Raw genomic sequence first — 25,969 nt, forward strand, 5'->3', positions numbered from 1 at the left:
TTTGGTTTATATGGCTCACTAGATTTTTTTTATCAAAATCTTGTAGCACGTAAATTTTTTCATTTTTGGAGATTTTTAAGTATTTGTTTGAGATTTTTAAAAGTGATTACACTATATTAATAAAATAATCAATGTGTTATGTAGCGCCAACGTTGTATATTATATATATATATATATGGTGTGTGTATATATTTAGATTGACTAATAAGTAATAAGGGAGCCTTTTTTACACGGTGGTGGTATTTGTAATCCACTCTCTAGGCAAAAGAGTCGAGCTGAGCGAAGTGAATAGCTCATTAGCATAAGAAGCCAAGCCGAATCAACTTGCTTTCCTAGTGAGCCAAGCTGACTCGATCGTCGATATTGAGCATCAGAGCGTGTTCAGACGTAGAGTCTACTATAGACTCATGTCTGATCCACATAGTAACAAGAATATATTTTATAATGATGATACATATAATTGTAGAGTCATGTTTGATTTCTTTTTTAATATAGCAAAATATTTTTTTACACTACTTTACTTTTTATCTATCCTCATACAATAAAATCTATTTAATAAATCCTAATAGTCGACTCTAAGCCATTGTCATGTATAACAACAACTTTTATCTTTCCTTCTCTCTTTTCTTCATATCACCAAATTTACTTATAAGGCAAGGAAAAAAGTCAGTAAACATCTTTTTATGTGCTCTTTAGAGGTGGCCATGAGAAGTTACTTCGGCAGGTTCAATGGTTTATCAAGAACCCAAACCAGCCCATGTACAAATGGGAAATTGTTTGGGTTTGGTTTGGTTGCCTAGGTTCAGTGGGTTATGCCGATTTTTTAATTTTTATTTAATAAATCATTTACAAAACTATATTTTTATTTTAAAAATTTATAAATCTAACCTCCTCACGGTCTCATAGAGGGCGGAATATATAAAACACCCTCTAGAAGGGCACGGTTGATGACGTGGCATACGGCGGGGAGGCCACCGGGGACAGCCGATGATGACGTAGTGGCGATTTTACGGTTTAACCCCTTGGGGGAAATTGAAAAAACGTGCGCGCCCCTGGGGAGGCCGGGAGTAGGCCATTTCACAGACAGCCTCCTGTAAGTAAGGGCAGTTTGGATTATTTATGTTATAAGCCAAGTTTAAGGGTTTTGATTAGGGTTATACTTAGTGTTAGAATTAGTTTTGGGTTAGTATGGAGGGCTTTTACTAGTAGTTTGGGTCTATCGGTTAAACGTTGCCACATCAACATCCGATCGGCTAGTTTCTCAGTTACCTATCGGCTCAACATAGCCGATCACCTTGTTTTACTGTTTATCTTGTCAGTTGTAGGATCAAACTGACTAGCACTCTCACACACCTTCTAAGCATTTAGGTACTGCACTGGAGTGTTCTGAGAAGTGACTCCCAGGCCTTCATGTGTGACACATCATTGGGTCAACTTTTGACGTCAACAAGGCCTTATATAGGTCTCGAGAATAAAGCCCTTACAAAGGACGGCAAGGGTGCCGCCTACAAAATGGCCAGCCCCGTGCCTCCCCAGGCGTACATGTTGTTTTTCGTTTTGCCACCTTGCCACCCTTACAGAGGACAGCAAGGGCTTAAACTGCAAAAACACCACGGTGCCATCATCGGCCATCGCCGACACGCTTCCCGTCGTCTGCCACGTCACCAACCGCGCCCTTCTAGAGGGCTTTTATATATTCCGCCATCTAGAAGGGCGCCGGGAGGTTAGATTTATAAATTTTTAAAATAAAATATAATTTTGTAAATTATTTATTAATTAAAATTAAAAATAAAAAAAATCGTTGAATGCTTGCACCCTTCGAAGGCTGGAAAGAATATGGAGCAATAAAGGATAAAAATCGATCTAATGGAAGTCTGCATTCATAGCTTCACTCTTCGGTTGTGGCCGTCTTCGCAGTGCATTCCTGGTTCTATCGATTTAGACAATTCTTTATTCTTTTGGGTGAGGCCTTGTTTTTTTATAACCATTGATTTTCGCTTATGTCTTGCCACCCTGTAGTACTATTGTCGATCTGAATCATCGTCGATTGGTTATATAGCATTCAAAATTCACTGGTTTAGATGCATAGCATCGAAAGTTCTCCATTTATTTTAATGGCATCGAAAGTTTCACCCGTTCCTCTGTTTATCATTACATTTAAATGTCTATCAAGTTTCCTTTATTTTTAATTCATTTCCAAAAACACAATGTGCGAATACCTATACTACCCTTGATTCATCTTCCTCCGCAAGCTCTCTCTCCTTCTCCCACCAATGGAGTTTAGCTACGGTGAGCAGCCTGCCAGATTTGATCCTCCCCATCAATTGCCCTGATCACTGCCATTGACCCCACCCAGCACGTCGTCCTTGCACTCGCCCGTGTAGTCCATTGTCCTCGCACACCCCCGTGGCCCACATGGCAGCTAGCTTTCATCAACCTCGCTGACCATCGAAGTCCGGTAGTCCACTTCACTCGATTCCAGCCCCCGTGGCCACCGTCATTGTGATTTCCCACAATCGACGCCTTCAAGCTCGATCGCTTGGACGACCAATGTCATCCAATCAGTTTGCCACCCTCGAACCCCCCACGACTACCGTCGTTAGGGTCCTCCATGGCCACCACTGTCAGGCTTGCGTAGGATGCGGCCACCCTCAATGTTGTATTGCTTCATGTAGAAAAGCCTCTATTGCTTCTGTGTACTGTCTAGAAGAAAGTGGAGAGGAGCAAGAGGAAGAAGGTAGATGGGTAAGTTGGGAAGGCTAACGGTGTTACCTACCAAATGCTAAATCAAAGAATGGAGAAAACTTTCGATGCTACTAAAGTAAACATAAAGCTTTTGATGCTGTATATCTAAACTTGTGAACTTTATATATACCAGGGTATCTACGACCATCGATCGGCAATGTTGCCAGCCAATCGTTCTCATCTATGCTAAAGATGCCACTGTCATCATGCGGTTACAACTCTATTTAAGGGAGAACCTACGACGATTTCGACTCTAACTCTACTCTACACATATTACAACTCCAAGTTCTAAAATATATCTAAGTACTTCCACATATTCAATACATACTCGAACAAATCACCTTCACAAATATGGCATGCCAAATTGAATTTGTTCCAACAGTGAATCTCTATATACCAACATTTGAGTTGGTTTCTTTAGCAGTTTATGCCAAGCCACCTGACAAGCCCATGCCAGCCTCACCGACATCAAGATACTTCACTATCACTGTAACTTCTTCCTCCAGACTCTACCTGCAACAATGCTCCAACTTGTCTTCTATCATCTCAATCGTCTTCCTAAGCAAAATTGCATTCCTCCTTAACTGGCATGTACCCAACACCTAAGAATATGTTCACCTCCATCTTTTGTCTTAAATTTAATTTAATCTACTCCCTTGCAAGATAACTAATGTCATTCCTGTTACAGATATAGATGCATACGGTTAGAGATAACAGAGTCCAATAGAAACTCTAGAGATAAAAGATAAAATCCTACAAAGATACAGTAGAATATTTATGTTATACTCCAAGCTTTTATCTCTTATGTACGCTATAAATACACCCACGAGGATCAGTGCAATATACAACAGATTATATAATTTCTCTTTCATCTAATATTTTCCACATAGTATTAGAGGCTAGATTCTAATATCAGTCATCAAATTCGAGTCAAGGCCGGCACGCCGGCAGCACCTCGCCGCCGGCGAGCCCATCCAACCGATCGGCGACGAGCAGCGTCTGGTTGTACCGGGCGAATATGTCCTTCACCTCCTTCTTGGAGGCCTCGTCGACATACTTCTGCATGTAGGCGACGAGGGCCTTGGCGATGGCCTGGCGGATCACGTAAATCTGGGCAGTTCTAACAGTGAGGACACAGCAGGCATGCATCGTGTCAATTTCCAGCGCACAAGCACAGATACAGTGCATATGCAGCGCATGCATTTATTGCATTTATTGTTCTTTCAATTAGCTACGCAATCTCCCAAAGATTATTCATAAATTAGATTTTCTCTAATAATTAGTATCAAATCAATTCATTTTAGACACCATATATCATCTATAGATTAGATTAGATTAGTTTCTTCTGGCTACAACATCTCCCAAATTCTAACGACAGAAGCAGAGGTGCGGTGACATCGATCAACCAATAAGCAAGCACTACATCAAGCGGTCGACGTCTTCACCGAGTCTCCATGTCCACCATCAACATCCATTTAAGTAACATCGCCAATGGTCTACATTAATATGGGAACAGTACAACGCCACTTCGTCCATAACGATGGATATTCATCTCGCGTCCTCTGACAAGAATCTCTACAAGGCGCTTTATCGACGTAGGCAATGACAGCATCATCTACGATGGTCAAAGATTGCATCAACCTGGCATCACCATGGTGGTGACCTCCTACACGGCGTACGGAGTACAACCAAAAATTGGTGACCCAACGTCAACAGCGTTCTCTGACATTTGCAAGATGACCCAAGAACATCCTCTGACATATGCAAAGACGTTTCCAATGGTATCCTCTGACATCTGCAAGGTGCCTCATTTATGATCGCAGTTTTGTCTCCAATTTTTTTTCTGCCTTCGGCTATATGCGGCAACATCAACCTACCATGTCTACGATGACCACGGCTACCACATGATCTGCTACCTCGATAGACATTACAACAAGTCATCCTCAAAAACTCCAGTTAAAAGCGTTTGTGTTATCGCTATCATCCATGACACTCCCGCTATGACTGCGGAAGGGAATAGAGGAGAGAGACAAGGGATGACATAGAAAGGGACGCAGTCATCAAGGTGGAGGACTGAGACGACACAGAAGGGGACACAGTCACCGAGGTAGAAGACTATCCATCAGAGATGCAATCGATGGTGGAGAAACAAAGAAGAAAAGATGGTGAAACACAAGATTTCAAATCCAGTCGCAATCGTTTGTTTTGCTCCCGTTACGACTGAGCGGGAATGTTAGAGATATAGATGCATACGATTAGAGATAACAGAGTCCAATAGAAACTCTACATATAAAAATAAAATCCTATAGAGATACGATAGAATATTTCTCTTGTTCTTCAAGTTTCTATCTCCTATGTACGCTATAAATACACCCACGAAGGTCAGTGCAATATACAACAGATCATATTATTTCTCTCCTATCTAATTTTTTCCACAATTTCAAAGTAGAAAAATTGTAAATCACAATACCGATATGAAGAGAACCATTTCTTACTAAACGTCCTATAAACTGAGCTAACAAATCCAACATCCACAGTTAAGAATAATTCACCGTTGCCTCAAATTGCTAGAATAAATTATCATGACAGATTGCTCTTCCTCCTCCAGTGACACAGGTTTCTATATCCCTGTCATTCTAAACCGTAGATTCTGGACATATCATGTACTTCCAAACAGCTACGTTGACTACATCAAAGAAATCGACCAGTTGTTGCCCAGTGAAAATTAATTGTTTTCCTGTCCAAGGCGACCCTCCTAGCAGCATGAACAGCACCATGGAAATATGTAAACAGTACTGTGTCTGCGTGAGCAATGTTCAGCCTGCCAAACCACCGGACCAACTCATTTTCAGCCAATCAATGATTAATTCCAACCTGCTCACGAAACCATTTCGCCGCCCTCGCTCGTGCTCTTCGTGCACGCACCGATGTCAGCCCCATCCTAAAGTTGTGACTCCACGACCAGTATTTCTGCTTCTTTTCATGGGAAGTATCACTGTCGCGCTAAAGCCATCTCCGATATACAAATCCCACCGGAACTCCTCCTAGAGCTCCGACCCAAACTGCCACCTCCTCTCACTGCAGCTGACCTGACGAGTTCCACCGCCTATATCGCGCTCTGTTACACCGGCACATGCCCCGCAACTCGTCCGACAACATAGCTTCAACTTACAATTTAGAGGGAGTACAGCTTACCAAAATGTTTGGCCCTTTTCATCTACAGTATTTGACTCCACCGATCGAGAACTTCGATGCCCTCTGCTTTCTGTCAACCTAAGCATCACATATGTGTTAGTGGTATGTCCTAGAGTTAATCCTCGAGATGATTATACCACACACTATATTTACATACTATGCATTGTTCTTTGAAATAAAGAAGTTATTATTGACTAATGAATAAGTGATTTGTTTACGAGACTTTATGTTGTAAGTTACTTACTTCATTAAAGGTTCTTTGATTAAATATCTCATATGGAACAAAAATGATTAGATGATCAGCACATGTATTGATTAATGATCATGTCTCATGTATCATGGTGTGGAGATACCAAATCGATCATATGGACACATGTTGGAGAACATAATGTTGGATAGATCCAACATGAGACACTACGGGAGCTCTATGTGTGTGACGTGCCATCAGTGTTCTCACTAAGTATTGATGTATGATCATTTGACTTGATATTATCACGGTTCTCAACATGTATAATGGATTTCTTAGGGACTACTAAACTCTATATCATGACTGGGTAGTCATAAAAGTAGTCTTCGGGCATACCATAAAACATATAGTGAGATGTGAATAATCAAGCTATAATTTGCCACTCCATTTGAGAGATAACTCTAAGCCCCTTAGTATTATAAATTATGGAAGTGCATGGGCATCACAAAAGTCATTGAGAAGTCAATCACAGGTTAAGTAATCTATTGCAGGATCGAGAGAACAATTGAGTTGTTCAAAGAATGACACATATCTAGCCTTGAGCTTAATTGATGTCGTGAGGCAAAGGGATTAATAAAAAAATACACTATAGGTTCAGTCGATGTGATCTTTATGGATGCTCGGCGAGTCAATATGTTCTGTTAGGAGCCACTATTGGCACGTAGACCGAAAAGGAGTTTTAGGGTTGTAACCGAGTATTCATGAGCCTATGGGTCGCATGCTGATGGAATATGAGAAATGGATGTTGATCCAATACGGGCTTAGTTCGGATAGGGATCTGAGTAAGACTCATACCAGCCTTGGAGTCCTGATTTTAGGTCTTGTATGTGTAGGGTGAGGAGGCTGGTTTGTCACGTGAGAAAACCGTAGACATCCTCCTCTCGAGTGAAACCCCAGCCGCATGTGGACGATAGCACATCCGTGCATGATGTTCCATCCATATACGTGTGGATACCAGAAGAAGCACCGATAGATTATGGTGTTGATCAGCATAGTTGCAGACTAGGGTACATGCACGTGTATGAGAAGATTGGGCTACAACTATGGCTACATCCTCTACATCGGCACCGACGGCACGCATCATATCGCCGATATTTCTTTGGCTTTTTAGTACCTTCTTCCACTACACAGTGTGTCGTGTGGTAACGATCCATGAATCCACTATTTGCATGGTTCTTGGCTTAGTGATAGAAAATTTTGTTTTATGTTATAGTAACCTACATGTATCCATAAAATATGATCTCCCCATTGAAAGTAGCTCATCGAAAAGTTCAGGCCACCCTTTCAAAATATCTTACAGTATTGACTGCATCGCTAATTGCTTCTATCGTGAATCAACTTGAGCTCTACGTCTAGTCACCTCCTTGTTGATTGCAGTCCATCAAACAATTCAGGCCACAACCCAAAGTGTTCAAATCAACTGATCAAATTTCGTTGATCACTGTCGAGTTCCACTTTTGCGTCATTTCTCTCCCTAGACATCCTATGTAGTAGTCATTGTGTGGAGCACCTCCATTGCACCTATATCCATAGATCTCCCTTCATCACCAAGTTCTAATACCACTTGTTATAAAACTTTGTGGGAAACAAGGTATCCACATTGATAACTCGTGCTTCCTAAAAGGCCAGGTGGCACTTGGTTAAAGCTGATCATCAGTCATTTCTCACCAGTCGATCGGCTCTGGTGATGGTCTTCCAATCGCCTGACCTTGGTTGCTCCCATCGGCCCATTAGCTAACATGGTGGTCTAAGGATGTGGCTTCCCCCAATAGGAGGAGTGAGCCTGCCCCGACTCCTGTCACGCCCAGAAATTCCTCACACGAATTTCTGAACTTAATTGTGTATTAAAATCCCTGTCCAGGACCAGCCAGGGTACACAAAAAGGCAATGTTGATTACATAACCATCGTTCTTAGAAACAACTGAAAATTACACTTATTCTAGCGGAAATGCAGCGGAAAGAAAAAGGTAGATTAGCTCCAGCGGGTACGGCTCCAGTCCACAGGCAACGCTTCGACGGCGAAACAGCTCACTCCTGAGAGGCACCTCCATCGGACTCAACATCTACCTCTGGGGGGAAAGTTAAGCAAGGCTGAGTACAAACCACCGTACTCAACAAGTGACACGAACAAGAGAACAATAAATGATGCATAGGGATTAACAAGGACAGGCTTCAGGTTAGTTGCAGTAAAGCAGCAGTTAAACAAATCACAGAGATTAAAAGAAATACAGGTAATTGAATACAGTAAAGCATAAATAAATAACAGTTGTAAAATACCACAACACTGTCCAACGTTACACCACGTTGCAACAGGCCCAACCACTACTCAACGCTACACCACGTTGCAGTAGTCCCGAGTGACAAACCAATTACTCAAGTTATTAAAGGTTCACTAATCACAGTGAGGCTGGGAGCTCGCCCGTAACCGTGGGCACGGCTATTCGAATACTTTATACTCTGATCAGAGGTGTACTACTGTACCCACAAGACACGACTCCACTACACTTGAACGTGCGCCGACATACCACCATGGTATACCGGAAAGGAGACCGTGATAGGACCCGTTACACAACCCTCCCTATTTAATCGTACCACACTTCAGGTTTCACCCCCTCCTTTACACCAAGTCGGGCAGTCCCCTCTTGTGCCTTGGCAGATCCGGAAGCAGCAGAGACTTTCGTTACACCACGATTGCCCGTCCATACTCCATCACGCCTACCCTTGCCACGGTACGTCAAATAGTTCGAAGTCATGCTTCAAATCCCACCTTACCCATTTCAACATGTGATTAGCACTTAATTACTTCCAGGGTTTTCCGTGAACCGGTCCTTAATTGCCATGCGTGCGACTCTCAAAACCATGCACCCACAGCCCACCATTATCAATATTTTACGTGACAGTAACCCGAACCGGGTAATGAATCAATATCTCAGCTATTCAGAACTAAGCATGATTAAATGTGATCCCAATGAGCTATTTGTTCTAAGCACGGCTAAGCATTAACCTAGGCCTAACTCTAATCAAGTTACCCCTGGTCCAGCATGGGTAAAGTTGGGTAATCAACGACATAATAATAAGGTTTACCCGAAAAATACATACAGTAAATACTTTAATTAAAACAATGCATATTTGAATTAATAAAGCGGGGAATTTGCAATAATGGGTTCAATATGATCAAAGATGAGTGTCACTTGCCTTGCTCTGGCCCCTGGGGAACCTCGGCGACGATCTCGAAGTAAACCGGCTCTTCGGCGGGGTCCGAATCTAAGCGACAAAGCACAAAAATAAATAAAACAGGCACAAACTCTACTGAAACAGCAAAAGAAAGCATTTTTAATGGATTCTTGACAATTTTATGAATTTAATGAAATTTGAATGGACCTAAACGGAGACTAGATGAATTACTTATGAATTTTAGAAGTTTTCTGGGTTTTTTAGCTAAACAGAAAAGTCCTAAATCAATTATTGCGCAATTAATGGGGCTGCTGACGTCAGCGAGGAGAGAGGAGGCTAACGGCTGACAGGTGGGGACCACCTGTCGGTGAGAGAGAGGGGGAGGGAGAGACTGACACGCGGGTCCCACGGGAGGAGAGAGGGAGGAGGGGCGCGGGGTGACTGATGGGTGGGCCCCGTCGGTCAGCGAGAGGGGAGCAGCGAGCGCGGCCGGCGACGGGAGCTGCGGGCGGAAAATAAAGGCTAAACGTAGTTCTAGGACAAGGAAAATAAAGCCTAAGACTACTATATTTTGTAGCTTTTTCATGCTACTGGATGAAAAGAAAAGGAACTAGGGTAAATTCAAGCCTAACGGTATACCTAAAGCTTTGATGTCACTTGATGGAATTGGGGTGCTCAACCTTCCGTCTGGTGATGATAACTATTGATTTAGCATAAACTTGACGCACACGATCTAGCTTCCGATCAATACGATCCTAACCATGCAATCATAGCACCACGTCTCATTTGGTTATCAACCGAGCCAAAACTCCATTGGCCTTGTCGAGAAGGCTAATCCCTACGTGCAAATCAAATAACACAATCAAGAATGATAAAGATAGCAACTCAATTGCAGATGATTGATTAATCAGGAACTCGGAGATGGGGTTTTACAAACCGACCTTTTGGTGAAACAACAATGGTAGAATTAATCTAAGCGAAATACAAAAACCTAACATGGGGGGTGGTGACGAAGTATAGTATGTGGGGCGTGGTGCCCCCTGAACACACCCCTTAATAGGCTCTAAGATGTTACACGATCCAACGGCCCAAAAGACAATGGCAGCACCCTAGCAGATTCTGAACGCTGGTTTGTTTTGATGTTTTCCATTGACTTCAACGTGATTCTAATGTCAAACTAAAACCGATCATTTGGTGAAACAACAATGGTAGAATTAATCTAAGCGAAATAAAAAAAAACCTAACATGGGGGATGGTGACGAAGTATAGTATGTGGGGCGTGGTGCCCCTTCGACATAACCCTTGATGGGCTCTAAGACGTTACATGGTCCAACGGCCCAAAAGACAATGGTAGCACCCTAGCAGATTCTGAACGCTGACTTGTTTTGACATTTTCCATTGACTTCGACATGATTTTAATATCAAACTAAAACCATTGGATAGATTATAAAATTATCTTTCCATGGATATGTGGATCATGAAAGAGGGGGTTCGTATGCATCTTGGGCATCCATTTTAGTGCATGCTTGTCTTGGAGGCCGAGACAAACTTGAACTCGAGTTGGACTAGGCCTCTTGCTTTACTTGCACATCCTTAATGGTTTTCTCCAACTCCACACCTCTCTCCATATATTTCATGACCCTCTCCAATACTCCTAAGCATAATAACATAATTAGGTAATAATCTATTCTCAAAACTATAAAACGAAGTATTTAGGAACGAGCTTACATATAAATTCAATTGGCAGGCGAGCTCTAATGATTGGACCTTGCATAATAACTCAAGGAGTATTATGTGTATCTAAAGTAGTGATGTTCTCATTACAACTATATTGATGAATGTATGTTTTTGTAATCTAGAAACAATTTGATTACAATATACAAATTTACTTTTTCTCCAATAAAAGTTCAAATATATAGGGCATGTTTGCTAGGACTCCAAACTTCAACTCCAGTATAAGCTAACTCCTGTGGGAGCTAGAGGACACCTTAAACGTGTTTGTCTAGCCTTATCAGCTCACAGGTAGTCCACAAGATGCTCAGCAGCCACGCACTCCCCTTTGTCATTGCGTGCTCCACCCGGCCGTCGCATATGCTCTACCCATGGCTGCACGCGCTGCCCGCTTGGCACCCTCCAGACACGTTTGTCATGTGTATGCGAGAGAGAGGGTACACGCTTGTGTTAGGGTATTTGAGTGGCAATTTCGTGCAAATACATGAAAATAGTAGAGGGTAGTTGGTCTTTTGGGGAGTGAAGCAGCAAAACCTAGCTCTACCCATATAGTTCATTTTGTAGGAGCAATTCCGCTAACTCGGCTCCAAAAAATAACGAATCTGTATTGTTTGGTATAACTCTAGCTCTATCTCTATGTACTCTATGTAATACCGTTTGGTATAGCTTCAGCTCTTGGTGAATTGAAGTTGGGAGCTAGAGTTTTGCTAAACAAACCTATAAATTGTAATATGGCAGCAAAATTTGTGGAATGACTACATAAGAGTTGTATTTTCATCAACAGATTCTTCGTTTGTACATGTTTTAAAACTTGATCTGTCATTTATTCACTGCACATTACTTTTAAATTTGAAATGTTTGATTAAATATTCAACGTTTGATAATTAGAGCCATCACCCAGTTGTGATACAGTAGTACGTATAAGAGTACATTGGACACCGGTCGCTTTTGTTCTGGATTGACCACCTAGCAAAGCCAAACAAGGACTGGTTTTATACTAGGGCTGCCTTCGGTGGAGCGGGGTGTGGGGACAACTTAACTTACCCGACGCGAAAAACGTAGTAATAGATTAGTACATGATCAATTAATTATTAATTATTAAAAAATATAAAATAGATTAATATGATTTTTTAAAATAACTTTCCTATAGAAAATTTTTACAAAAAATATACCGTTTAGCAGTTTGGCAAGCATGCGCGCGAAAAACGATGAAAATAAGTTAACTTATAGCCTCGCGTTTGGCGGGGGCTAAGTTATCTTAGCTTACCCGTTTTTCATACGCACGCTTTCCAAACTGCTAAACGGTGTATTTTTAAAAAAAAATTCTATGAAAAAGTTGTTCTAAAAAATCATATTAATCTATTTTATATTTTTTAATAATTAATTAATCATATACTAACCTATTACAATATTTTCTATATTGGATAACTAACCCACCCTCTCAGCCCAAACAAACGCGGTCTAGGTGTACTAGGAAACAAAAGGCAATACTCTGAAAATATTCTTTGCTTGGTGCAAGACAACAGAATCAGAGCAATATTGTCCCCAAACTATACCATCAACCTGCAGCCACTTTTCTGGAAACTTCGAACAGTCCAAAATTACAAGGGGTGGTTGTTTCGTTTATTTAGAGAAAAAAATCAAACAACATATTTATAAAATATAAAATAATTTATAAATAAAATTTTATATACACGTTGATAGCGATCTATAAGCCAAGACTGGAAAGTAAATTTAATAAAAAACTCTAAAACTTACTTTAATATTAGGTTAAAAATTTAAATGTTAGCTTAAAAACGTGGCTACCAGTAAATCAGTGATACCAAGATACAGTATGCCACTTTGCGAGTAAGAGTACTGCATCGGCATCGGTTGGTTTGGTTGCGAAAAAAACACAAAATCATTATCGGATTGTTACGTGTAAATATAAGTGTTCCCCTAAAGGATGAATTAGTCGGTTCGGCTGATTAGTTAGTCCAAGTCGGCCCCGTTAATTCAAGTCGACCAGTATAAATTGGTAACTATGACCTAAATAGATCAACTAGGACGTAGAAATGTGGAACGGACCAAATATTTAGAGCAAACACCCATCGCACGCGCTCTGTCTCTCTTTCCGTGGGTGCTCGCAATAAGTTTAACTTCTCGCTCTGTTGTAAACTATAATTATTTATAGGATTTGAATTTTGTATTTAATATAAATATGTCTAAATTTTTCATGGTACTTAGCACATCAATTATTTTATATTTAAAATTATTCTTGTTTTATCCCGTACCCTCTCACCCACGCTTATTCATCATTTATTTAGTGACGGTGTTCTCAACATTAATCTATATTAAATAATCTAGAAATGTTTACTTTTACGCTCATTCATCATTTATTTAGTGACTGTGTTCTCAACATTAATCTATATTAAATAATCTAGAAATGCTTACCTTTAGATATGCAGTGGTACGATAGAAAGTTGGATCTTCGATGCCTTCAAAATAAGTTACTTATTGATTCTGGTCTATTCAAAAAATTCATTTTTATACTTCTTTGATTTTGGTTTTTTCAATAATCGAATGCGTCAAAACAATCAAACTATTTCAGTTGTACTTTTTCTTTCATCAGGGCAGAGCATATAGTAATTTTCTTTTCTTTTATTAAAGCAGACATAGCAAAAACAGCCATATGGTTATAGTAAAAATTGCAACACATAAAGCAGTAAGTCAATAAACTCAATAAATTTCAGCAAAAAAAGTTCGGTTTATTAACTTTTACATGTCATGTGACTTGTGACTAAAAGTTCAGTTTTCTAACAGTTTCCCTTTTCCCTCATATTGTTCAGAAGATCACAATCTCACGTGAAACACAAATTTAAATAGGTTCGACGTTCAGTGCAAGTAACATAAAAACAAAATATTTTCATATGGCATCAGTAGTTTTTAGGCCTTGTTTAGTTCGAAAAAACATCACATCAAATATTTAGACACACATTTAAAATATTGAACGTACTATAATTATAAAACAAATTTTAGTTTCCGTCTAGAAACCGCGAGACGAATCTTTTGAGTCTAATTAATTCGTCATTAGCACATGTTGGTTACTGTAACACTTATGGCTAATCACGTTTCAATTATGCTCAAAATATCCGTCTCACAATTTCCTCCGTAACTGTAATTAGTTTTAGTGTTTAGGTATATTTAATATTTCATTTGGATGTCCAAAAATTCGATGTGATGTTTTTATGAACTAAACATGGCCTTAGTTTTGTCTATATTTATTACTTATTACTTCCTTTGTTTTATATTGTAAGACATTTTAGCTATTTCTAGATACATCCATTGATCGATATATAACAGTTGTATATATATATATATATAGATTTATTAGCATCCATATAAATATAAGCAATGCTACGAAGACTTACATCGTAAAACGAGGTAGTAATATATATGAATGTATATATGTTTTGAGTTATTAATATCAATGTAAATTTAGATTAAAAAATTAAAAAAAAACACACGGAGTATTTACCATGTTTGTACTCTAATATTTTTTCCCAAATCTCAACCGACAACAGAAAGCTCCAACATCCAACAAACAAGTAGAGGAGGCGAGCGTCAACCGTCAGCGAGTAGGTCACATGCGCTCGGCTCCCAAAACCGCCCGCCGAGGCTACGGTGGGGCCCACCCATCAGCGAGCGCCGACCCGCCCCCTCCCCCGACACCCGCCACCTCGTCGGTGGCAAAGCGAAAGCGCATGCAGGGTCACCCACTAATTAATTAATTACCAGTCATTAGCCCCACTAACTAGGGACAGAGAGAGGGAGTGATTAACCACAGAAACCATACTGCCAAAATTAACTTGCACTCATCCCACGGATGATGCTGTAGTTAAATGGTACTGGCTCCGTAATAAAACATCAATTTCTTTTTTTTAGGGAAGAAAACATCAATTTCTGGTTTGACCATCTGACTTATTTTAAAAATTTATAAAAAAAACCTCAAAAAGTTAGTTAGATGTACAGTAATATTCATATTTTATTATCTAATAATAAAAAATATTAACTACATAAAAATTTCAAATAAAATAAAACTGAAAAATAAAGTTATTTTGGTAATTTACTAATGTGCCTTTTGCCATAGTACGCAGCTCAGCTGTCCCGCTCACACGCTGTCAGCATGGGCATGGCTACTTCCACGTGGAGGAGGCGGCCAACGGGAGACCCGACACCCCGCAAAGTGCACCCGCGAAAGCTACCCAGATGTGTTACGTTCATTGAGGGTTTTGATTTTTCTTTTTCTTTTTTTTTGAAGGAGATTTTTCTTTTTCGATGTCACTTTCTCGAATGACAAGAGACGACGGTTCTTTCTCATGGATATTTGTTTATTTCTATCCGTTCTTATCTCCTCTCGTGGATATTGGTCCCGGGAAAAAAAGAGTGAGGTGATCATAGTTTGAATTTGTTTATATAATAAGCGCACATCTTTAATGATTGTGTTTTGTACTTAGTTTTTTTTAACTCATGCACTTTATTTAGTACAGAAGAGTATACATGTCATGAGTAGTCCTCGGCACCAAGGATTGAACTGCATGTATCAGTAGTTTTTCAAAGAGGGCCCTTGCAGAAGGCCAAATTAACCTAAACTCAGGACTTTTGCAATAAAGGATTTTGGAAGATCAAAAAAAGCAATCATGCCCTTCGTTGTTTCTCCGCTTGGACGAAGACAACTATGGCGACGACGATGGTGATTTGAAGACCACAAGCACTTGTAAATAAACGTCAAGAAACAAACCCAAAAGGGGCCTCCGGTGGAGGTTGAGGCTTCATTGACTGCAATAAGAAAGTTCAGCCACTCGCTGAAGATCCGTCCGCGTTGACGAAGAAGGTCAACGTTCTTGCGGATGGATCGCCGGAGATAAAGGTGAAGGCCGGCACAACCTGCTAAAACGCAAACCTGCAGCACATCCAGTTGAAGACGCCATGGAAAAAATCGGAACTGTCACCACAGAAGATCAACAACCATGGTTTTGCACCGAGACAAGAGGACGCGACGCTGGTGACCTCTTGAGCTGCACAGAGAAAGGAAAACACAAACAAAGTAAAAGGATTTACCCTACTATGGGATCTACCCGACTAACCTGGACCCCCCTCCCGCCGCCGGCGATCGAAGTCGCCGAAGTCGGAGGGGAAAGGGGCCGACGAAGTCCTCGCGGCTAGCTCGAGGGGAAAAGGGGCGAGGGGGCGAGGAGAAAGGCGGCAGCGCCGCCGGCGCCACACGGGCGTGCGGGCTTCGCCTTCACCTTTGCCTCCGCCTCCGCCTCCACCGCCGAGGGGGGGTCCCTGTTGAAACCCTGTTTTGTACTTAGTATTACTTACATTTGTAGTCCCTATCACATGATAAATAATGTTATTGTATATTTTGTCCGTTATTGATTGGAAATAAATAAGGAATTGGAATGATAGTATAAAATGTTGCTTTTACACGCATAATAAATCTAGCCAACATCTGTTATTTAGGCTTTGGAGGATTGTACATGATACATTTTTTTGAATTCACAAGGTTTTTCACATTTGTTTAGGCTTTGACTTTGTGGTTTTGATCTTAAATAAAAAGCATGATAGTAGGAGCATATGTGTTATGTTGGTTTCGTTGTCTTATTAGGGTTGTGTTCGGCAGTCGGGGGTGGGTTAGTTATCCGGCGCAGAAAACATAGTAATAGTAATAGATTAGTAAGTGATTAATTAATTATTAATTATTAAAAAAATATAAAATAGATTAATATGATTTTTTAAATAACTTTCCTATAGAGATCTTTTTGTAAAAAAAACACCGTTTAACAGTTCGGGAAGCGTGCGCACAGAAAATGAGGGGTTTAGATAACTTAGCCCTATGGGCAGAACGCGGCCTAGAAATGAGATGATTTTTATGAAGTTACAGTTAAATATTATATGCATGTAAGTGCAACTTATTGGTTTTAATTTTTGGGCCCAATTACAAAGCCGTGCCGATGATAACGATTTTATTCTACAATTTAAAGATTGCTGCCATCTAGATTTTCGCCGATTCAATTAAGTTTATCTCTCCTTCTAGTTTGGTGTGTTTAAGAGTCTTTTATCTTCTCTCACGAACTTTGCAATACTGCTATGTGTTGATTTCAAAGTCCTATAATAAGTGGTTGTAGATTTGTTTGAAGTAAAGGTCGGATGTTATTCATCCATTATCTTACAAAAGATGTAATTGCAAATTTACTACCGGTTTAAAATATTATTGTAAAGGTGGAATTAGAAAATTATGAAAATAACATTATATATGTAATTCTAGTTGCACCCTTATAACAAAGAAAAAACGGTGACAAACTTACGAAAGCCTCTAAAAAAGCTAATCTACAGTTGCTCTTTCATGTACTATGAAGTTTTAAGATCCTCTTTTTAGAAAATTGGAGCAAGACAATAAAATAGAAGCAATGCTAGAATTATCCCTAGTATCAAATCCAATTAAATACCACTTCCAAAGACCTAAGCTAATAAGACATCCCAATTTTGCCGAGACACACCTGAACGAAAGACACGCCATCCATGCCAAATGGAAATGAAAATTTGGTGGACATCAGCTGGGTTCCCCAAGCAAATCCCCAATTATCTAACTACCGTCTCATGCCGAGCTAATCATCCCTATCAACACACCTAAGCACACACCAAATTCCAAAAAAACAAAAACACCAAGAGAGAGAAAAGCGGCCACCGTCTCCATGCCACCTCTCCCATGGCACCACCACCCTCCTGACGCCGACGCCGACGCCGCCGCCGACTGACTCCGCCGGCCACAGAGCCATTCAGCCCCAACTCCGGCGACGGCCATGCCCCCCGTCGCAATCCAGCTCTACAGCCTCATCTTCAAGCTCCTCCTCCGCCGCCGCCTCTCCGCTGCCGCCGCCGCCCCGGCGTCGTCCTCCTCCTTCGGCGTCTCCTCCCGCCCGGCCGCCGAGCACCACCCTTCCCCGCCTTCGAAACCTTCGTTCTCCTCCGCGGGCCCCGACGCGGTCGCCACCAAGGACCTGCACCCCGACCCGCTCTCCGCGCTCCACCTCCGCCTCTTCCTCCCGAGCCCGCAGAGCGCGGCGCCCGCCGCTGCCAACGCTCCGCTCCGCCGCAACTCGTTCCCGCAGCCCCACGACGGGCACGCCCCGGGCCAGGAGCTCTCCCGCCGCGCCAGCGCCAGCTTCAGCGGCGTCGCGTCCCCCGCCGCCTCGTGCTACGGCGGGTACCTGCCGACCGCGCGGTCCGCCAGGAGGCTGCCGGTGATCGTGCAGTTCCACGGGGGCGCGTTCGTCACGGGCGCGGCCGACAGCGCCGCCAACGACGCCTTCTGCCGCCGCGTCGCGCGGCTCTGCGACGCCATCGTGGTGGCCGTGGGGTACCGGCTCGCCCCGGAGAGCAGGTACCCCGCCGCGTTCGAGGACGGGGTCACGGTGCTCAAATGGATCGCCAAGCAGGCCAATCTCGCCGCGTGCGGGCGGACGATGGCGAGGGGGGCGGGCTCCGGCGGGGCCGATTCGTTCGGCGCGGCCATGGTCGAGCCGTGGCTAGCTGCCCACGCCGATCCATCCAGGTGCGGTTTCTTCGGGTGCTTTCTTGGGATCTTTTTTGCTGCCTTGTAGATGAATGCTGTTCGTGGTTGCTGCAGGCTAGAGTTCGCATTACGCATTACCAGTTGCTAAATTATGATGAATTGATTGATTTCGTTTCATGGATGAATGGCTGTATCATCATGAGTTAATTTCAGCTCTTTCGGATTTCAATTGCCAAAATTACAATATGTGATAAACTTTTGGGGATGTAAGTTTTGTCTGACAGATCTAGTGAGGATTGTGTTTGTAGATCTGATTAATTCTGTACTGGACCTTGGATATGGCCATTTGCTAATTTTCTGGATTGAGAAACCTGAACTAAACTCCCTCCCACACAGTTGCATAATGTGCCATACATGGTAGTTTTGCAGGGTGTATTCAATTGCCACTGACACATGGCCAACTCATTATGGTTGGTTTCCAAATATGTTCAATGATGGGCAGTTGAATGTAGGAGTAAACAATATCAACTTATGAAACACATACTGAATTTAGAATTGTTCTCTGACCCAGTCTTATGTTTTTCCTTGGTTGAAATCAGTTAGTTCCTTCTTGAGCCTCCAATGTAAGTATAGTAGTTCAAGTTCAAATGGTAAAATATATTACTCTAGTTCTAGTCTCAATTGTAGCCTATACTGTTTGTATGATTAACATTGGCATAGCAGTAGCACGAGCTATATAACAGTCATTCTGATGCACATGTTCAAAATTTGTCTTTGCCTGGCTGCATCATACTTGGTTCTCACTCATTCAAGAAGGTGGTGTCAACCATGACAGCATTTCTGTTTGTCTGATAATACCAAGAGGGAAAGATTAGTAGTCATGAGAAGAGGGGATGGAGAAAGGGTTAGAGGACAAATATCATGTTGCTTCCGCATGCTCTTGGATATGGAGGTAAAAGGAGATTAACATACCAAAGAGAAATAGGACATGACCAGTGGCACTGAATCACTAGGTTTTAGGAGCAGGGGAGAGAAATTCAAACCATTATTTGTAACTTGGTACGTTGTATGAACGTGAAGACTTGTATGAATAGCATTGGTGAGGGAGGAGGAATAAATAGGAGCTGAACAGAAGGAAGGGATAAATTATAGGTGTTGGAAAGGTTGAATTATCATTGAGAATGACGCGAAGGCACATGGTGTTTTCTGTTGGAAGTTTGGAACATGTTGAGATGATTTGTGGGCTTGCAGTTGCATTATTGCACTCTATATCTTATATACTTTCCGTGATGTTCTAGATTGTTTTGTATGCACTTTATTTGTTTTATATGTCTATATATATACATATTTTTTTTGCCAGCATTTGATCCATGGTGTAAACTACATCTGAGGCCTAAAATATTTATTATAAAATATTGGAACCTAAAGTATTCAGGTTGTACGCTTTATCAAAAATTTATTTTGTTTTATGGTGACCATGTCTTTCTCCTTGTTATTTGACCTAATACAAAGCTAACAAGGGCCCAAAATTATTTAAATACTCATCTAAATGATATATGGTGGTGTCAATATTTGCACTGTGTTTAAGGTTTTGGGAGAAATGAGAGCAGAGTGATTACTAGGAGTCTAGGATAATGAGAGCAGAGTGACAGCAGAATGTATAGCTGTTCCGTTTCCTTTGTTGTAGGGTAGTTTTATGCACTGAGAACTTGACATAGTCAGTACTACGATGAATTATGTTGAAGGATTAAAGTCTGAGTTGATCCTATATAGATTGATAAGATTAGTGAGTAGGAATCATAAACTCTTTGGGAGAGGGGATTAAACTAGTTATACTTCTTGTCAAATATGTCAGATTGTCAGCAGTTATTACTTACAACAAAGATGCATCGTTTTACACTTGTATGTGATACATTTTATAATTTTATTTACTATGACTTCATTGTTTTAGTATTCATGATTGAAGTCTGACAAGAATTGTCTTTTTTTTCATTTTTATGTCATGTATTTTCTGAAACATAAATATCATTTTAACCTTTTGTGTTGATCAATAGGCAGTGAGTGCAAGCTCAATGTCAATTACATTTGTACCATTCTTGTGAACATCTATTTGAAGTCATATGAATCAAGTTCATAACAAGATAGAGACTACAATATTTAAGAGTATATATTTGAATGCCTTGGAGTCAGAATAAGAAAGAGTCCCGACAGTAGGAACTTGGGGCAAAACAAAAGAGGAATGGACTGATGGAGCTAATTCAGAGTTGTAGTCAGTTGAGAAAAGTAATTAGAAAATTTTAGACTAGCTAAATCTCCATGCTTCACTACAGTCTACGGATAAAAGGAAAAAATATCATAAAATTGCCTAAGATAAATAAATGCATATTTTACATGAATATGTTGCCCATCTTTTTGCATAGAGAACACTCACCTTAATTTAATTTTATATATGGCTACTCATCTTGATTTAGCAGTTTAAGGAACAGATTCACTGCTACCACCATTGGATTAAAGGAGTATAGACATATATAACTTGTGAGTTCAAGTACTTTACAAGAGTCCTGGCTTAGGACTTTAGAACAGATATGATTCTATGATTTTTGGCAAGCAAGAAATAAGTCAATCTCTATATACCAATTGCTGTTTTCAAGCCCTATATTTTCCGAGTCCTCTTATAATGCCAGCCATAACACCTACCTAATGATAGTGGTGTTGTATGCCTGTGAACCATCCCTAAAATCTTTGTTGCACATGTGCCCTCAATAAGGATTGTAATTCATTGATTTGATAAATTGACAAAAAAAAGCGCTTGAAGTAATCATTCCCTACATCTGTTTTGCTCTAACTATTTGCATCAGTATGTTCAGTCACCCAGTCTATGATTAACATTTGTGTTCAAACTTTCTGTTTGCTGTAGCAACATAATTGATTTGCATGTTAAACAGTAGGTGTTTTGCACCAGAATCCAAATGTGCTGATTAATGTGTTGTATGTGCTTTATGTTCTAGCCATTTCATTTCCTAGGCATCATTGCTGTTGCTGGTATGCTGCTCATGTGACTTCCAACTATCAGTGTTCTGTATTTTGTTTTATGGTAAAATAAACTGCCGATGCTAACTCCTTACACGCATTTCCTCTTTGTTGGTAACAGGTGTGTTCTCCTTGGTGTCAGTTGTGGAGCAAACATTGCTGACTATGTGGCTCGAAAAGCCGTTGAGGCTGGGAGACTCCTCGACCCCATCAAGGTTGTCGCTCAGGTTTTGATGTATCCATTCTTCATTGGGAGCAGTCCCACCCAATCAGAACTAAAGCTGGCAAACTCCTATTTCTATGACAAGTCAACGTGTTTACTGGCCTGGAAACTTTTCTTAACTGAGGGTGAATTCAGCCTGGATCATCCAGCGGCAAACCCTCTCGTGCCTGGTAAGGGTCCCCCTTTGAAGCTTATGCCTCCAACATTGACAGTTGTCGCGGAGCTGGACTGGATGAAGGACCGTGCAATTGCTTACTCGGAGGAGCTCCGCAAGGTGAATGTGGACGCCCCAGTCCTCGAGTACAAGGATGCGGTTCATGAGTTTGCCACGCTAGACGTCTTGCTGAAAACTCCACAGGCTCAGGCTTGCGCTGAAGATATATCCATCTGGGTTAAGAAGTACATATCACTGCGTGGCCATGAATTTTCATATTGACTCTGCCTGGTGCGCTTCTGTGAGATTTTTTTTCACCTGAGCTGCGCCCCCCCACGTTCAAGGCTTCACGCTGGTCGCTCCAGTCATGTGCCTTGCGTGCTGCACTGAACCATTTGATGAAGCAGGGAGAATACAGTGGCTGAGTGGTAACATGCGTGCTGATTGATGAAGAAAGGAGAGAGCCCTGCTCCTCCGTGATGTTAGTTGGTTCTTGTACGGCAATTTAGGTTGCCTGGGTTAAGGATCTGAGTGTAATCTAGTACAGAACTGATGATGTTGTAAATTTCGACGTTCTAATGGCATCATTTTCATGTGTCCACTGCCTTGTCCATAGATCTGCTTGGCCTGATCAAAGCGGTTTATTTTTCCCTTGTTTCTTTTCTCCCCGGTAATGAGTTCATATGCAAATGATATTATATTATAATAAAGAGGCAATTGCAAATTGGTTTGAATCGTTATTACAAAATTGTCACTACAAAATAGCAAAATTGCCACCTGAACTATGAGTGGCATCCTTGTAATAAATAAACTATTTGACACATTTGCAAAAGCCTTGTAATAAGTGGGGGGAGTGATGAAACGGTGTATATCTCTTTTTAATTATTTTGACTAATGTGAAGAGAGTTGATAACTGACAAATAACCTATTCCCTCGGTCTCGTATTAATAAAATATCATTAAATATCATTAGACATATTCTAGTACTATGAATTTAGATAAAACCTTTATAGCAAGCTATGTCTAATTCTATACTAAGCTTACAATTTTAAGATAGAGGTTTTAGTCCTATGCATATTATGAAGGTAAGTGGTTTAATTTTGTAGGAATTCCAAATGGTCTCTCATTCATTTCAAAGGGCACCAAGTAAAGGCTTTTTACGATATTTTAATCTATAAAAGTTCTCTATTTTCCTTTGTTCTAAAGGAACCCAACTTTATGAGAACACCACTTTTGTTCTTTTTCTACTCTACATGAACACCACTTTTCTAATGGTAATTAAGCATTCTAATTAACATTCTCCTTTTGAATTTCATTGTAGTTAAAATTCAACGATTATGTCTTAAGAACCCTATCATCATGGTCCACTTCCCACCAACTCCATTACCACCATCCAAATGTAGCACACAATCTCCACCATACTAAATCGACGCCTCTCTGTTGGTCAACTCCTGGTTCTGCCACTAGCAACCACTATAGTTAGTGCCCTCTAGATCACCGCCACTCCCTATGCACAGTCTAAGGCCTCCTCTGTCCCGTTAATCACCGGTCTTATGACCGGATCTGGCCAAGGAGAGCCCGAACATTGGCAAGACTACTTTGGAAGCCCAAGCCTATTTGTGTTGTGCGGTCATCGACTACATCCTACCTATGGAGCTTTCAGCAAAGGAGGAGAGGAGCTCCACAGAAGAGAACATTGTGACAAAGAAGACATGCATGACCATTGTACCTTCGCACCATTAGGCCGCCACTACCATCCTCACACTAGTCGACTTTGACGCTAATGCGCCATAGGCTCATAGCCTTGTTGCCTACCGGTCTCCTCTCGCAAATCAATGCATGTGCCACCTCACCTCCCACTAGCAGCCTCATGGGTTAGAGATGGTGCTTCGCCTATACCTCCCAACCACCATTGACCTCCAGTGGGCCATACTGACGCCACTATGCCACAACCTCATTGTGTCTAGATCCACCCAAGGGGAGACTAGATTTGGCCATAAGCTAGCTGAATCTAGCCAACCCTATCATCGCTAGTCGCAGCCTCCCTGACAACAACCTTCTTCAATGGCTAAGATCCTTCGTCATCCACCATATATTGTCGACTATGTTGTGTTGGACTTCACCTTGCTGACTTGCCCATCATGGTTGCTTGTGTGCCTCCCATTGATGAAACATTATTTTTTGCCATCCTCAGTCACCACTCATTTCCGACGGCTCTCTTAGATGGTGCGAGGCGTAGGAGGAAGGGAGGGTCACAGCGGAGCTAGGTTTTGCTCACCACCAACGTCACTCGCATCGCCTGCGTGGGAGTGACGTGAAGGCTTTTTTGCGTTGGCCATATTTGATAGAGCGGATGTTCTTAGCTAATATGAACACAAACAATGTAACATTTTATCATAGCATGACTAATGAAGCATACTCTCTATGTACCAAAATATAAGGATTTATGTGATATGAATATAAGCATTTATAGCACTATTCAAAGTATTGTTTGTCTCATCAATCACCTCCTATTCAAAATTCTTCTCATTTTATCCTCATATACCCTCCAACCCCCATTTATTCCGTGTTTATTAAGGGGCATAATAGTATTTTTCTTCCCAACATTAATCCTAATTAAACAATCTAGAAATGCTTATATTTTTGGATAGAGGTAATAGCTGTTACAAGTTGAAAATGTATTTGTTTTATCATTTTAAGGAACTTTTATATAGAAGTTTTCTTTGGCAAATGACGCATAGTTTGAAAAGCGTGTTCCCAAAAAATAACAAATCAGTCCATCCAGCAATCGAAAAGAATGGGTTCTTAAACCTATGTTTTTCCTTTAGTTTACAGAAACCATTTTTAATGCTAAATAGGCAATCAAGTTTGTATTCAATGATCAAGTCTTAAGCATAGTTGACTAATACAATATAATGTATGACATCTTGACTTTAGACTCAATGTTTGACCATTTGTCTTAGAAAATTAGTGCAAATAATCAAAAATATATATTATTCTTAAAGCAATTTTATGAATAAAACAACTCACAACATGGTTAAACTTCGTCTGCAAAGGTTAAAGCGTTGTACATTTAAATATGGATTAGGTAGTTTCTTTAGTCGAAAAAGGAGAGTTCCATTGAGAAGCACTAGTGTTGTGGTGTGGAGTCATGTGTGCATGATTCTATCCACCATAGTTCAAATCCTGGTGCCACAAATATTCCGCACATGTAAGTAGTGCCATTGGTTTATGCCTCTTTGAATGTGTGTTTGAGCATATGTGAGTGTAGTGCTACCGTTGACATCAAATTTTGACTGCTGATGACGCGTCACACATGAAGGCCTGGAAGTCTCTTTTTAGATCGCTCCAGTGTATGACCTAAATTCTTAGAATGCGTGGGTGTGCTAGTCAGTTTGATCCTGCAACTGACAATATGAAGAATAAAACAAGTCAATCGGCTATCAAGCCGATAGGTAACAAAAAAATCCAGTCGATCAGATATTGATGTAGTAGTGTTTAGCCTATAGGCTAATCAATCGACTGTTGAAAGCTTGAATCGGCTGAAGATCCGATACAGACATACTTGAATAATTGAATGAGGAATGAATCATGTGTTACAATTGGCCAAAACCAAATAGCATGTAATTCTCATAAGCCAATACAACATAAATAACTAACAATCTAAATAAACAAAGCCTATTGGTGTAGAAATAATGCAATAATGCGATTAGCTACTCTACTAATATAAACACAATGAAGATGTAGATTGGCAAGGATCATCGGCTAATCAACTGATAATCGACCAAAATCCATAAAATATCTAGCCTAGCTTACTAGGAATAATCATAGAAGATCAGACCAAACCGAGACAATTCAAGATTGCGCCTAGCAATGTTAGGATAGATACTAAACATATCTAGATTGCTATCAA

General features: G+C 40.8%; 1 protein-coding gene across 1 annotated transcript; it reads left to right on the forward strand.

The window, feature by feature from the left end:
* The first annotated feature begins 17,751 nt into the window (after nt 1–17,751).
* LOC102722072 (probable carboxylesterase 16) lies at nt 17,752–22,767 on the forward strand. Its single transcript, XM_040529227.1, has 2 exons — nt 17,752–18,689; nt 21,802–22,767. Exons 1-2 carry the CDS (start codon nt 17,938–17,940, stop codon nt 22,337–22,339), a joined length of 1,290 nt encoding a protein of 429 aa, XP_040385161.1. The 5' UTR covers nt 17,752–17,937; the 3' UTR covers nt 22,340–22,767.
* Nucleotides 22,768–25,969: the final 3,202 nt, after the last annotated feature.

The sequence above is a fragment of the Oryza brachyantha genome, chromosome 12, assembly GCF_000231095.2.
Source record: "Oryza brachyantha chromosome 12, ObraRS2, whole genome shotgun sequence".
NCBI lineage: Eukaryota > Viridiplantae > Streptophyta > Magnoliopsida > Poales > Poaceae > Oryza > Oryza brachyantha.